General features: G+C 38.0%; 1 protein-coding gene across 4 annotated transcripts in view; it reads left to right on the top strand.

Annotated features, from left to right (window-relative positions):
* Positions 1 to 16,030, top strand: part of LOC127629781 (neurobeachin-like) — a 351,376-nt gene that overhangs the window by 108,523 nt on the left and 226,823 nt on the right. For all 4 annotated transcript variants that reach the window (XM_052107020.1, XM_052107021.1, XM_052107023.1 and 1 more), the window contains exons 9-13: positions 2,453 to 2,650; positions 2,976 to 3,109; positions 5,123 to 5,231; positions 8,248 to 8,400; positions 11,451 to 11,619. In XM_052107020.1, the coding sequence (XP_051962980.1) occupies positions 2,453 to 2,650; positions 2,976 to 3,109; positions 5,123 to 5,231; positions 8,248 to 8,400; positions 11,451 to 11,619 (763 nt within the window). The remainder of the gene's footprint in view (positions 1 to 2,452; positions 2,651 to 2,975; positions 3,110 to 5,122; positions 5,232 to 8,247; positions 8,401 to 11,450; positions 11,620 to 16,030) is intronic.

Raw genomic sequence — 16,030 nt, forward strand, 5'->3', positions numbered from 1 at the left:
AGATTATCACTCTCAGTTCACCTTACAGTATAATTGATATTTTGGGTTTTCGGATTAATGCAAATTAACTAAAACCAAGAAGGTTATAAATATGTATGTTTCAGAACTGAAGCAAATTATTTTAATATGTTTTTTATGTATATTCTTTCTTTTTGTATCCAGTGTAGAAATGCATTAAAATAACACTTAATTTTAAAATGTACTCTCTCAATCCAGTCCCATGCAAAACATGCTGGGAACTGGAAATCCCCTGCCCAATTTTAGCAATACTTTGATGCAACAAATATTATTCACATAGTCCCAACACAATTGGATTAAGTGAACAAAGATGAATTGTACACAAATAATTTAAGTTGAGACCAAATACTGAACATTTTTGTTGCATTAGCTCATTTTCAATAAGTTAATTGATAAGTAAAAATCAGTTGAGTGAACACCATCCGTTAAATTCTGAATCCATTTTAACATTTCATAGTAATGTGATATCACTTTTTGATGACCGTGTTGAATATCACTTAGACTTTACACAATTGAATTGTTCTTATCTCAAACATAAATGTATTAAGTTGATCTCAAGTGTACTGGTTTAGTATTTTCAATACATTTTCCCTTGTTTTCAGTGTAATAGTGTAAAGATATAAAACATGGTTACATGACAGACTTTAAACACTATTACTATATGATGTGTTGTCAAGCAGAGCATATTCATATTTCTAATCTTGAAAAATAAATAAACCTTAAACCAGTAGCAGTTCTATGAGTCTTATGGCTTTAGAGGGATTTGGAGCACTTGTCAAGTGGACAGGCTGGGAGACCAGCTGAAGACCAATAAAACACTTTACACTTTTCTACACTATTTTTCCCTCCAGCAGGAAAGGATCCTTAATAATAGAGGCTAACATTGTTAACATTGTGATCTCTGCAAAATATTACAGTTACCACATGCCTGGAGTAGGTCACATCTGGATGACATCACCAGGGATGTGCTTCAGGTGTTGGGCTATGGGCCTTTAATTTGACAGCGCAAGAAACTACCTCATGAATGATAATTCAGCCAGGGGAATCCCACATCCACCCCTACTTCATCTTCATGATTATTTCATGCCACTGAGCTCATTTATTATTTATTGTGCTCCCACGACTTTGGATAGGATTTAATCACCACATAAAAAGAACCTCCATTTTATGCTAGGAATAGTAAATCCTTTAATAATTGCATGGAATAAGGCAATTTACATTAAGATGTGTAAAATATAAATTGTCATATTTTAATGTGTTAATTCACCTTTACTTGCATGTCTCTTTTTGTCCATGTACCTTCTACAAGCAAATACCATGCACTTTTCACCAGATTTTTTCCCTTTATTATTATTAGTGGTACAATTGATTCACAATTACTATAGATCATACTTTGGGTTAGAGGTTTGTTGAAATCCGTTACCTTAAGTACTATATTAACATTTGGTTTGTAACTCATCTCAATTTTGCTAAGGACGTGAATGATACAGTATCTAAAATCATGCAACTTATTGAGGAGAGGCCTATTATGTTTCTAAGAAATGCAAATTAAGATTTTTTTTCTTGCCACATGATAAATCAGGTAAAAAAAAAAAAAGGCATAGACTTAAAGGACCCAGCCTATATCTTAGAACAAGAATATGTTGTAGACTTGGAGGTGGGTTCTCCCCTGATTATAACAAACAAGCAAGCTGGTTTGCTGGTCTTAGCTAATTCCTAGCATGGCCAGACTTTAGCTAGTCAGAGCTGAAATATTCTTCTTAAACCTTTTGTGTTCATCAGAAGAAAGTCACACACATCTGGGACAGCATGAGAGTGAGTAAATGATGAGATAATTTTCATTTCAAACTATTCCTTTAATTCACTTGTATATGTTCTTCAAAATGTTTTAGAGGAAAAAAAGCACATCAGGTAAACTACCTTTAACTATTGAGGCCGCTGCCATGCATTGTTCATGATGTCATGGTTGTCAATTCAGGGCTTAAGTTAACAACTTGTAGTGAACACTTTTTACAACACACAATCTCGTAATTACAGTAATTCCAACATAACATTAACACACCAAATGCCCCCAGAACACCTTAGTAACCCAACCCACAACAAAACAATAGTGTCATGGTAAAAGTGTAATAATGGTAAGTGGTCTGCAATTATTTAGCACCTTTTTAACCTTAGTGGTATTCAAAGTGCTTTACACTGTGTCTCATTTACCCATTCACACACCAGTGATGGACCAGCTGACATGCAAGGCACTAGCCTGCCATTGGGAGCAACTTGAGGCTCAGTGGGGACCAAGGACACTTCAGCATATGGAGTCGTGTGGGCCGGGAATCAAACCACATCCCAGCGATTAGTGCCCAATGCGCTCTACCACCTGAGCCACAGCCGCCCACATTATTAATGTGTTGAAAGCTCTCTCCTTTTCTCTCCCTAGAGCACCTTTAAGTTCAAATCGGAGAGTGACATCCACCTGGCTGACCATCATAAGCAAGTGTTGTATGATGGGAAATTGGCAAACAGCATCTCTTTCACATATAACGCTAAGGCCACAGATGCTCAACTCTGCCTGGAATCGTCACCCAGAGAAAACCCGTCTATATTCGTGCACTCACCCCACGCTCTAATGCTGCAGGTATGTTTAACACCTCCGAGACCATGTTCTACTCTCTTAATCCTAAAAAATCCTACTCTCTTAATCCTAAATCCTGGTTTGGCTGGTAATGTGATTTAAATGTTAATCAGATGTTGTGTTTAGCCTGCACCATAAGATAATGTCAGTGATTGCCATTTAATGTTAATTGTTTGAAGAAATTAATTTCCTAAGAGATTAGTCATTGGTTAATGCGAGTCAGTACTTTCAAGAATAAATAACAAAACAATTTAACATGAAGGTAATTATTAATTGCATCAACTGCAATGTTTAATCCTTTTGGTTTGTCCCTTCGATGTCTATATAGGATGTGAAGGCCATCGTGACTCACTCAATCCACAGTGCCATTCACTCCATTGGTGGTATCCAGGTGCTGTTTCCTCTCTATGCACAGCTGGACTTCTTTCAGCACAATGAGGTTCAAGTGGAAACCACTGTTTGGTGAGTAACTTCCTCCCATCTTGCATCTTGTCTCTTGGCCTGAAGATCCATTATATCCAAAATCAACTCTAAACATGTGCTAAAAGATGGACTCAACCTGGTCTTTTTTAATTACATTACTTTTCCAACATTTTTGCAAAATTATTTTTACATGGCTCGTTGTGTGTATCGCTGCAGTTTCCTGGTGAAATAAACACTAGAGGCGCTGCAATAATAATGACCTTTATTCCATTTCACACAAATCACGACTAAAAATGCCAGATTATCAGTTAATCAACACTTACTTTTTGCCCTTCACACAATACTATCTTATGACATCTTAACACTTTTACTAAACGGCATGGATTACATTTTAACATTTGCATTACAAAACAAACTACATTTACAAACTTGTTTGATTGCAATCGAATTGAGATTTAGCTCAACAGATAGTGTTACTGTACGTGTCCACTTGCGCATTTTGAGCGGAGCTGAGCAGACGTTTTCAATTTGAGTCAAGCGGCATGCTCGGGAGGTGGAATGTGGGGTTTACAATGGCCTGGATCATCAAAAAGTTGAGAAGTGCTCCACATTTATTTATGTGTAAATTGCCAGGCGGTAGCCAATCAATATGAGCTGAAAGTAGTGACGTCTCTCATAAGAGATTCAAAATTTGATGATAATGCTGAAGTGTCTGCTAGATTCAGTGCTTTAATCACATAATTGTTTAATTTAGACTTGAACAGATTTCAAATTGCGATTTCACGCATTTATTATGGCAAAACTGTGACTGGGTAAGTAAAAGTGTAATAAATCAACATTCTTTGTGTGCTTTAGTCATTCGGAAATTAAGCTCTCATATATAAGATGATATAATTGCCCATATACTAAAAGGAATGATAGACAATACACACTGGCTTTACATATGGCCAAACATCGCCAAAACCGGCAGCTCTCGAGCGTTGTCAACGTCACTGAGCAGTGTATCTGTCAGCATCCCGCAAGACAAGGAACACCCACTACATTACATGCCCAGTCCAAGTAACACCCACGTGGATCATAAAGCAATTCTATTGGCTAAAATAACTTTTAAAATCCTATGCAATCGCTGTTTGATTCAACTGTGTAAATTTAACAAAGAATAACTTTTAAATTATATGTCACATCATATTATTAAACCGAAGATGCAAATGGTGACATTAAAGTCCTTGTGAAGTGCTTTGATGAGTGTGATTCGATTTGGTGTTTTGATTTATATCCTACTGAAACAGGAAGTGAGGGTGGGACATCTCAAACTACTTGCACCGTTTTTTTAAAAAGTCGATAGGCTTTAGTTTACAGACACCCACAAACAGACACACTCATACCCATGTCCACCAATCTTCTAATGAACATTTCTCGCTATTAGCTTAGCATTTTCTAGCTTCTCTTCAATTTCATTTATTAATTTAGCTGACACTTTTATCCAAAGCGACTTACAAATGAGGAGTACAATAGACACAATTCATCCTTAAGGCCCTGGTATACTAGTTTTTGCAAAACCACACCTGTACTCACATTTGCTTTTTATGACACTATCGGTTAGATTGAGGTTTAGGGTAGGAGGTTGTGTTGATTTTAAACTCAGCTACTAACCTCAAAAACCTCATCTATTTAGAAGAAAATGTATCTAGTTTTTAGGGCCATACAATGGACATTTCACCTCTGAACTGCTGCGATGTCTGTAAGGAACCAAGTGGTATGTTTTGCAAAAATGGTGCAACAGTCACATAACAGATCTGGCTTATCTGCTTTGACCCAATGGTTTATTTGTCCAATGAACTGTGTACCTATCTAGGACAGTAACATATATTTATTTTAAAACAATCTTTGAAATTGTCCCCCCTATATTCATTTAAATATTTGATCGTTAGTGTTTTTTTCTTAAATAGTTTCTTACATTATTAAGCTTATTACATTTAGATGTTCATGCTATTAATCTTAGGTCAGTAAGTCCAATACAGTTTCATTATGGATGCTTTTATTGGGTTGCAGTTCCACTCTTCTGGCCTTCCTGATGGAGCTGCTGAAGAGCTCTGTGGCAATGCAAGAGCAGATGCTTGGTGGAAAGGGCTTCCTGGTGATTGGGTACCTCATAGAAAAGGTCAGTGTCACTATTTCCTTGTCTGTCTCATCAACATACAATAAGGACTTTTTAAAGATTCAGTGTGTCATTTCAGTAATATTAGTGAGTCATCAATTGCAAAAACAGTGACTGTTTTCATACTTCCCAAGCCATCTGCCCTGTCTCCCTTTTAGTCTGACAAACACTCATGCGATTGGTTGAGCCAATATTACTACATGTGGAGCCACTCAAATAAACAGAACAACGTTTGCTAGCTCTGCAGAGAGGCACATGTTCATTTTCGGGGGGAATCAACCTACGAATATTTTACTTATAGTTGCCTCTGCACATTCAGCTGGGATAAGTATCTCTTTTAACGTCAAACAATTTACACCCATTACCTTTAAACAGCAGACCGTTAAGGCATTTTTACATCTTCTACGGCATTGTTATGCTTCTTTCTACATATGTTATTGCCAAATTGTTCTTTTACCCATAGATTGAAGCTTACAATTACTTTTTTTTAATAGTTATACGAATTTTAAGATTGTTCTTTCAAAGGCAGTAATTATGACCTCCATTGTCTCGGTTTTAAAAGTTTTAAAAGTGTGAGTTAAATAAAGAATGCTCACACCTCATTTGCTGAAATAAAGGAGAAATGGTGCATTATGTTTGATGAACGACAGACTCCTACTACAGCATTTCCATGGCAAATGTCGGTTTAACAGTTTCATTATATTCCCTCAATCCATTCATTTATTGCCATGGCATACAAATTAGCCTAGTGTCATCTGTCTTTTTCCTTTCTCTCTGTCTTCTCTCATTCGCTGCTGTCACCGCTATTTCTTTATGTACCCTTGGTTCCATCTGAAACTGTTGCTAGTGAGGATGAGTCTCACTTTATCATTTGGCGAAGGCAGCTGTAAATCTGGCTTAGACAGCACCTGAGTGATCCTGTTGTCTGCTGTCCTATTCATATGTAGCCAGCCATCTGTTGCCGTCTAGTTTATTTCTGCACCTCTCTCGCACCACACACCTGTCTGGACCTCAGGTGCCAACTGAGATTAATAACAAGTGAAGTCTGGGCAAAGTGAAAGTCCTTGTTTAGCTACAAAGTCAAACTATGGGCTTTTTTATGTTTTCATCAGAAAAAGTAAAGTAGTTCTTAAAATGTACACTACCAGTCAAAAGCTTGGACATATTTGACTGAATTTACACAGATGAGCCAAAACATTATGACCACACACAGGTGAAGCGAATAATGATGATCATCATCGAACAAGGCCACATGTCAAGTAGATTAGATGGTAACCGAACAATCAGTTATCGTAGTCAATATATTGAATGCAGGAGAAATGGGCAGGAGTAAAGACTTGAGTGACTTTGATGAGGGCCAAATTGTTATGGCCAGATGACTGGGTCTGAGCTTCTTTAAAACAGCAAGGCTTGTGGGTTGCTTTCGGTCAGCAGTGGTGAGTACCTACCAACAATGGTCCGAGGAGGGACAAATCACAAACCGCGGACAGGGTGTTGGGTACCCAAAGCTCATCAATGCAAGGCAATGAAGGCTATCCTGTCTAGACCAAACTGACAAAGTCTACTGTGGCACAAGTCATAGAAATTATGGTTATGGGAGGAATGTGTCACAACACACAGTGTATTGCATTCTGCTGTGGATGGGGCTGCAGATCGGTCAGAGTGCCCATGATGACCCCTGTCCACTGTCAAAAGCACCTACAGTGGGCATGCGAGTGTTGAAACTGGACCTTCAGGAGGTGACAGTGATGAGGTGAGAATCTCAGTTGCGGTCTTCACTAACTGTGGATGTGACAGTCAACAAAAAGGGCCCACAAGAGGTCCATGTGACTATGAGTGTACACAGAGTTCATACAGACATCTTTAAAAAAAGTAAGAGTTTGATTGAGGAGGAACACAAGAGACATAGTAAAAGAAAGGACCTTACATCACATGGACGGCTGTGTACTTATGCACCATTTACCAGGAAAAGTGACCACAGTGCACCAGGATGCACTGTGGGAATACGACAAGCTGGTAGAGGGAGTGTTATGCCCTGGCCAATGTTCTGCTGGGGAACCCTGGGTTCAGCCATTCATGTGGATGTCAATTTGGCATGTGCCACCTACCTAAACATCATTGCAGCCCAGGTACACCCCCTCATGGCAATGGAATTCCCTGATAGCAGTGGCCTCGTTCTGTCACACTGCACACATTGTTCAGAAATGGTTTGAGGAATATGATGAAGAGTTAAAGGTGTTACCCTGGTCTTCAAATTCCCCGGATTTCAATCTGATTGAGCATCTGTGGGATGTGCTGGACCAACAAGTCCGATCCACGGTTGCTCCACCTCACAACTTACAGGACTTGAAGGATCTGCTGCTAATGTCTTGGTGATAACTTCAGGAGTCTTGTAGAGTTCAAGCCTCGGCGGGACTGGTGGCACGAGGAGGACCAACAGCATATTAGTCAGGTGGTCATAATGTTTTGGCATATCAGTGTTTGTTTCTCATTATCTCAAAACATTTTGATCTGTAGGCTTATGTTTCTATGCTTAAAATGAATTATTTGGACATATGAATCGGACAAGATGATGTCTTAAATTGTTAATTGTTAAATACATTTTTACAAAAACTAAAATTGTTTGTATTTATTTCACTGGATGAATTGGACTGGATAAATAAGTAAAAGCTGCCAACTGGTGCTCAGCATTTATGGGAACTCCTTGTGTAGAAAGCATCTAATGTAATAATTTTTTTGATCACTATGTGATCCCTATACTTCCATTTGTATATTTGATTACAATTATTGACTTAAAAATTATTCTAAAATATGGAAAATATTATTAATAAAGAATGACTACTTTTGGCTTGTTGTGTTTATGATATGGTGAACTGAAACAGCAAGTTTTAAGACTGCACTTTGTAGTAGGTTTATATGTTTTTGGATGTTTTCTTTCTGTTACATATAATATTTGTATTACTAATGTTTTGTCAAATGTTGCTGAACAAATTTAAAGAAGGTCACATTTCTTTCTCAGTCATCGCGGGTGCACATCACCAGGGCCGTCCTGGAGCTGTTCCTCTCGTTTGCCAAATACCTGGATGGCCTTACCCATGGAGCACCTCTCCTAAAACAGCTTTGTGACCATATTCTGTTCAATGCTGCTATTTGGATCCACACACCTGCTAAGGTGAGCCAGGTCAAGTTTTCTGAAACACATTTCCAGATGATCAGGTATACACTGAGACATGACAGCATTTAGGAGCAGTTTACTACCCTATGGTGAGCACTGGTTTCATGGAGACTGGAATGAGCTAGACAGAGGAGCACTGGATGATATTTGCTGGAGTAAACACAAGACAAAGAGAAAGTCCTAAAGTGAATACATGAGAACAGCAAATATAAGTGAACAGGAAACCAAAATCCTCCATTAATTAAGAAGATGTACATTCTTAAAGGGCACATATTATGCCCCTTTTCACAAGATGTCATTTCTGGTGTCCCCAGAATATGTCTGTTAAGTTTTAGCTCAAAATATCCTTCAGATAATTTATTATACCATGTTGAAAATGCCAATTTTTAGGAGGGAATAAAAACGAGCTATTTTTGTATGTGTGTCTTTAAATGCAAATGAGCTGGTGCTCCCCGCCCCGTATCCAGAATAGGGCGGAGTTTTGACATCTCTGCTTCAAATAACTAGACATCATATGCAATGTGACTGACAGTGAAAATAGTGGTGTTCAGCCCTATATGTTTTAACCGGAGACAGACACTGATGAGGGAGAGACTCTGTCAGAAGGAACAACTTTGAGAATGAACCAGGAAGTTTCTGAATGGTTATTTGATAAATGTATTTATTTGTTGTAGTTTTTTCAGCAGTTTTGCAACGATGGATGAGCAACACACACACACAAATACTGTTACAATGTTCGCTATGCACTACGTGTCCGTCAACAGTCGTGGGCAGGGCCTGTACAAAGTGACGTCACTTTGTACAGAATCTGCGAACAGCTTGTTCTGAGACAGTGCTTATGATTAATGGGGATTTAAAAAAAAGGACTTGGTGGATTTGTATCATTATAAGGTGGTTGTGTACACACACTGCCAACACACATTTATGTTTCAAACACCATGTAAAAGTTAATTTTACATAATAGGTCCCCTTTAATACATGTCTCTGGTCTTATTGTGCATGATTCATTAATGTACGTTATTAGAAAGGAAAAAAATATATAATAGGTAATAACTTGCTTTGACTCTTAAAAGCTTTTCCATTTCAGCTGAAAACACTAAGCATCAATGATTGTCATGTAGACTTCTATTGCTAGTGCGTAACTGTTAACGTGAATTTTTTTACAAACTGTGGGAGGAGTTGAAATTGTTTTAAATGGTAATTGAACTTCAAGTCAGCATAAAAGCAAGTTACCCTGTTTACTTTCTGAATACACAAATTTAACCTGTTTACTGTCTTATTACACGTTCCTGTTCTTGTTGTTTGTCTTCCTGCCCTAAGTTTTTTTTACCATGTTGAATATCTTGATTTATCTTGAAATAAAATAGGTTGCAAATTCAGTTTTGTTAACATCTGCCTCTCTTGGTTAATGGATTATTAATTTAAAGTCCTCTAAAAAGCAGAAATTGCACTTTTCTGGTCTTCAAAATCTTCTAATTAGAATTGTTGTCTGCTCCCAAACAGCGCTCTTTATTTTTTGCTAGATTTTACAACTTAACAGTCTGTCACCTGATTTCAGTTTAGAATCTGTCAGAACATTTTAAATAGTTACTATTAAAATAGATCACAGTTTCTCGCAACATGACATCACAGCTTTTAACAAAGTGTTTTTCTTAAACCGATTGACATCACAGTGTCTCCTGAGTATTTGCATCACCCTGATATAGTTGCTTGGTAAATTCAGAGTGAAGTTTTTTTTTTTGGAAAACTAAACAAAGAGGGAAATTTGTCCCTGCTCTGCTCCATAATGACCCATGAAGAGGAGGATGAGGCGTTTCTAAGAGAGGCAAGGCTCTGTTTTGCTTATATATTCACTTTAGTTTCTGCACTGCTGGCGACCACAATGAATAAATAATGGAGACAAGAAAACAGATACAAGATTGAAACAAAAACCTCGTTGGAAGCTTACCACGGGCGCAAAAGGAGAGGGAGAAGCAAGGAAGGAAAGCATGAAGGAATATGAGAAGGAAGCAAGGAAGGAAGAAAGGAAGAAAAGAAGGAAGGTGGAGAGGATGGGAAGGAAGAAAGGAGGATTGGTAGGAACAAAGGAAAGCAAGAAGGAAGGAAAGAAAGAAAGGATTGGAGAAATGGAAGGAAGGAAATAAGGAATACACGAAGGAAGAAAGATAGGAAGGAATGGAGGAAAGCAAGATAGGAAGAAAGGAAGAAAGTAAAGCAAGAAGGAATGCAAGAAAGGAAGGAAGGAGGTTAGGAAGAGAAGAAATAAAGGAGAATAGGAAGGGAATGAGGAAAGGAAAGGAATGGAGGAAAGCAAGAAGGGATGGAAGGAAGTCAAGAAAAAGGAATGGATGATGAAAGAAAGAAAGAGAAAGAAAGAAAGGAAGAGATGAGGAGAAAAACAGTAGACCACAAAGAGAAATAACAAGAATGAAAAGTGAGAAGAATATGGAAATGTGAGACTAGTTCAGGATAATGAAATGAGCTTGACTGCTTCAATAGACAAACCAAACTCGTTCTCTCCTAAGAAGCGTTGTTTTCACACAGCCATTCCCCCAGGCCAGCAGAGTTCATTGGCTTGCAGCATGTTTTCTACCCTCACCATCATCATCATCCTTGGCCTGACTGGAAAACTGAGTCTATATGCAGAAGTGGACTTAAACTGGATTGATGAAGAGTTATTCACCTTCATCAACATTTTCTTGCAGGATTGTAATTGATCCCCACTGACTTACTACACTCAAAGTAACCCCACTTTACCTAAAAGTATACATTGCAGCACACGTTTCACTTAAGCTGTTGTTTTGTAGCAGTGTTAGCTATGCTAGAGGTGTAGCTCCCCTAGAAATCCAGCTAGAATACAATTTTAATGAGGAATATTGGGCCAGTATCCTTGTTTTGTACTCTTTCCTAAAGCAATGGTAACCTTTTGTTTCTGTCTGTGTGGGCAGGGGTAGGGTTAGTGGATTAAAACTATAGTTCGTAGAGTATAAAAATGTGTTATGCCTCATAAGGATAGCCATACCAATGTGTGTGTGTGTGTTCTGCAGGTCCAACTCTCGCTGTACACGTACCTTTCTGCAGAGTTCATTGGAACGGCAACCATCTACAACACCATCCGTCGGGTTGGGACAGTTCTGCAGATCATGCACATACTGAAGTACTATTACTGGGCTGTCAACCCTTCCCACACCAGCGGCATCACACCCAAAGGCCTGGGTTTGTATACACACACACACACACACATACTCACTCACTCACTCACTCACTCTCAAATCTCGGGTTTAATGCAAATATTTTTATAAATAGATAAAGGAGTGCTTGACCTCACACAAAAACAAGAATATTTTTCAGATTCTTATATGAACATGAAGGCTTTATGAAAAATATTCTCTTCTGAAATGTATCTTGTTTATCAGAAAGACAGACAGACATTTGGTCCTGAACAAGCTGGCCCTACTGACTGATACCTTAATTTGAGCTAAATCCTGTTTCTTGCAATCAGTTTTTTGTTTTGTTTATTTTTATCCCTATTTAATGCTTATTGCTGGAAAATAACAAAGTTGCACAAATGGGAATTTTACATTTTTAATCTGTCATGCCCCACATTTTAGTAACAGGGTTGCAAAAATTACAGTCTAGTAGTCTTTTCAGCAGGATGGTTTAAGAAACTGCCTGCAGCTTCTAAGAATGATATACTCTACCTCGGCACTGTTGATTTACATAAAACTTTCTTTTACTACGTCTCTTGTGTTTCTCCTCAATCAAACTCGTGCTTTTTTTTAAAGATGTCTGTATGAACTCTGTGTACACTCATAGTCACACGGACCTCTTGTGGGCCCTTTTTTTGACTGTCACATCCACAGTTATTATGAGTGAAGACCGCAACTGAGATTCTCACCTCATCACTGTCACCTCCTGATGGGGAGCAGCACTATTGAATCAAACATTTACATTTACATTTACATTTATGCATTTGGCAGACGCTTTTATCCAAAGCGACTTACAGTGCACTTATTACAGGGACAATCCCCCCGGAGCAACCTGGAGTTAAGTGTCTTGCTCAAGGACACAATGGTGGTGGCCATGGGGTTAGAACCAGTGACCATCTGATTAACAGCCCTGTGCTTTAGCCACTACGTCACCACCACTCCACCGAGCTGTGTGTTTGCCAGTCCTTTTCCTTTGGCGCTGTTTGTCTTCCCCACCCTTTGACATTTTTTTAAACCTTATGAATAGAGGTAGATAAGTGCTCAGTGGAGGAATAACTATTGAAAGTTCCACATTGTCAGAGCCAATAGAATTAGGAGTGTGGGCTGCATTTAACATAGCTCAGCCTGTGCCATTGAGGATAACTAGTCTTTTATGGCTGAAAATATACCTTTATTTTCATCACTTACTTTATTTAGTGCCCCTTCTTTCACTTTTTGTTAATACAGTAAAACATGGCTTTTAACTGTACCTCCCTCTCTCTCTCTCTCTCCTCTATTCTCTTTGTTCTCCTCCTTATCTCATGCCATACATTTCACCGTCCTCCCTACAAAGATTTCCTACAAAGTTGAAAGCACTCACAGCTAGAGTTCTTTTAGACTTTTATGTCCACTAAATAATTCACAGATACTCACTAAATAAATCACTCGTTTTTAGGGTCAAGAGTTTGTTATATGCTCTTGACTATTTTTGAACAATTTTGCTATTTGTTAAAGGACTCGGAGGCAAATATTGCCACATGAGAGCATTTTGAACAAAGTGACTGTATACAGAAAGATGTCATGTAAGAGAGTGTGAAGGCTGTCAGTAACTTTAATGAGAAGTAGACGGGGAGATAAAAAGGACTTGTGGGATTTCAGAGTCACTGTGGGGTAGAAAACTCACTGTGGGACTCAGAAATCAGATTGTGCTCTTATTTAATTCTACTTGAACTGAATCATCATGTGATCTTTTGGTTTTTGCACAGAAAATGCTAGGCACAACATATCTAAATCTGCATTTTAAATGGGTCATGATGCATACTTTTTCTTAAATAATATTATTATATTCTCTAAGATCCACGTATAATGTTAGAAAAGCACCAAAACTTTCATAATTTAGTAATAAGTAATATGTAATATATCATTTTCCACCCTGTCTCTTGTTCTCTGAATTAAATGCTCGGTTTCAGCTCTATTTCTCTTTTAAGAAACACTTGTAAACACCTGCTGTTCAGGACATTTTCAAACCAGAGGCGACGCGATTACAATCAAAAAAAGAAAACTAATTTCTCAACAAGCTGCTCCAGCGACGACGAGTTTGTTGTTAATGTGCTCAACGAGAAAGAAAACATTCAAGATACTCCATTAACTATTTCAGTTCACCTGCTGGACAAGTTGACTGGTGATTAGAAAATCAAGTGTAAACGTAAGATTAATGTTTAAATCAAATGTTTTCAATTGGAAAAATACTGATGCATTATTGACATGCACATCTACTAGTTTCGATTACATTTGTAAATCAGTAACACTTTCTTAAAACGAAATGGTATAAAGTATTGTAAAGCTTAAATTTTAATTAATACAAAAAATAAATAAATCTTGCTTTGTCGGGACTCGATGTTTACTTACGTTGTGAATGGATTCAGAGGATCTATTAAACGTGTTAATCTATGTTAGAAATAGCTGCAAAAATTCACATTTAGCTTGAAAAGGCCGTTATAATTGTCTAACATTGTGCAGCCCCTTGAATACAGCCATATATATATTTACCCATATCACATATCCAACATTTTGAATCCAATTATATCAAACTGTTTACTCAAGCCCAGCAGCACCATAAACGATAAATCTGACACTGACAGATGAAACATTAATGAATGGAATTGGTTAATTAAAGTTTTTGGAAGTGGTGGTGGCGTAGTGGGCTAAAGCACATGACTGGTAATCAGAAGGTCGTTGGTTCGATCCCCACAGCCACCACCATTGTGTCCTTGAGCAAGGCACTTAACTCCAGGATTCCCCGGGGGGGATTGTCCCTGTAATAAGTGCACTGTAAGTCGCTTTGGATAAAAGCGTCTGCCAAATGCATAAATGTAAATGTAAATGTACACCTTAAATCATATTGTGACTGGTTCATATGCAATCCACGGTGATATGAGCCGAAAACACACATAATACTTGCTGAAATGAGCTGAACACACATAAAATAATACATGGTGAAATACTGCACACACATAAACCTACACTAACAAGATCAGAAACTGTTACATTTCAGTCTTCACGGCCGCTACATCTCCCATCTTTCATGTCTGTTTACACACAGGATGGTACGTGGTTCTCGCATTCGCAACATCACACGTCTTCCATGTCTGTTTACGCACAGGACGGTATACTTTCTCAGAGCCAGCGGAAGAAGTGGAATGGAGCTGAATGAGACACATTTTTTTAGAAGTTTATCTTGTTCCATTATTTAAACTCAGCACATCGCCAGAAATGCATCAACATTTTCAAAGACATACAGTACATCCAGTGAATGTTTACATAGACAAACAATTTAAAATGGCAAAGATGGGAGCAAGAACGCATTCATAACATGTTTATATTCAAAACAGCAAGAGCGCAGAATGAAACAGAATGGGGATCTCTTTTTAAGAGTTAGAACTTGACAGCATTTTTTAAAAGCACCGCAAGCCACATGACAATGGTCAAAGATGTATGTCTAATGCATGCTCATATAGAAAAATAATTAAAAATAGTCCAGATGGGCAAAGAAAGGTGTGCCATGTAAGTCCAGGAGTAAGGTGTATAGGAGTAGTAGGCATATATATGTACCGCTCTCTCTGTTTACAAACTGTGCAGTACAAGTCAGGTCCAACGGTTTGATAATGTAAAAGGAAGCGTTGGACTCTTGGAGTGGAAGCAGTCATGCATTAATGAAGGGATCAAGCCTTTTTTTGCAGCTTTTTTGTTAATAAATCCTCTTTTTGGATTAGGGAGGAAGTTTTGAGTTCTGAAACTTACTATAGGTTTTTATAGTACAATGACCTCTTAAATGTTAAAAGATTAATGAAAATATAATTCCTCATGACATGACACCAAATAGGGCATGTATGTTTTTTTTTTTTTTTTTTTTCAGTTAATCATCGTAGCTTTTAAAGTCATGTGACTGGTCACATGAGCTCCTTGTAGCTGACAGGGCAAAACAAAAGTGTTGAAATGTTTAAAATTGTATGCTACCAGAATACTCTTACTTCAAAAGAGATGTAGATGTGGCAGGAATAGTAAAAGTACTATGGTAGGATGCTATTCCAAACATAGCCTTTTTTGTATGCTGTTAAGAGGCCTCCAGAATGTATATGTTGCTCTACTTTTTTTTTTTTTTGGTCTGAATACCATCCTACTTTTGAATGGCCACCAATGGAAAAATATGTTTTTGCCTGCATAATGGTGTAACTAGGGAAACTACCTGCAGGGGCTTAATAATGATTCTAACAAGCCAAACCATGACACCCTGGTTGGCCCGTGTTTTCTGGCCATGTTGAGCCATGATGCTCATATGGGAGCTGCAGGATCGAATCCTGAACCTTTTTTCCAACTTTTATTGTCAGCTCTCCTCTCTCTTGTTATCAATAAAATGTGAAAAGCCCATTCCAATAATA

This window comes from Xyrauchen texanus, chromosome 36 (genome assembly GCF_025860055.1).
Source record: "Xyrauchen texanus isolate HMW12.3.18 chromosome 36, RBS_HiC_50CHRs, whole genome shotgun sequence".
NCBI classification, from domain to species: Eukaryota; Metazoa; Chordata; class Actinopteri; order Cypriniformes; family Catostomidae; genus Xyrauchen; species Xyrauchen texanus.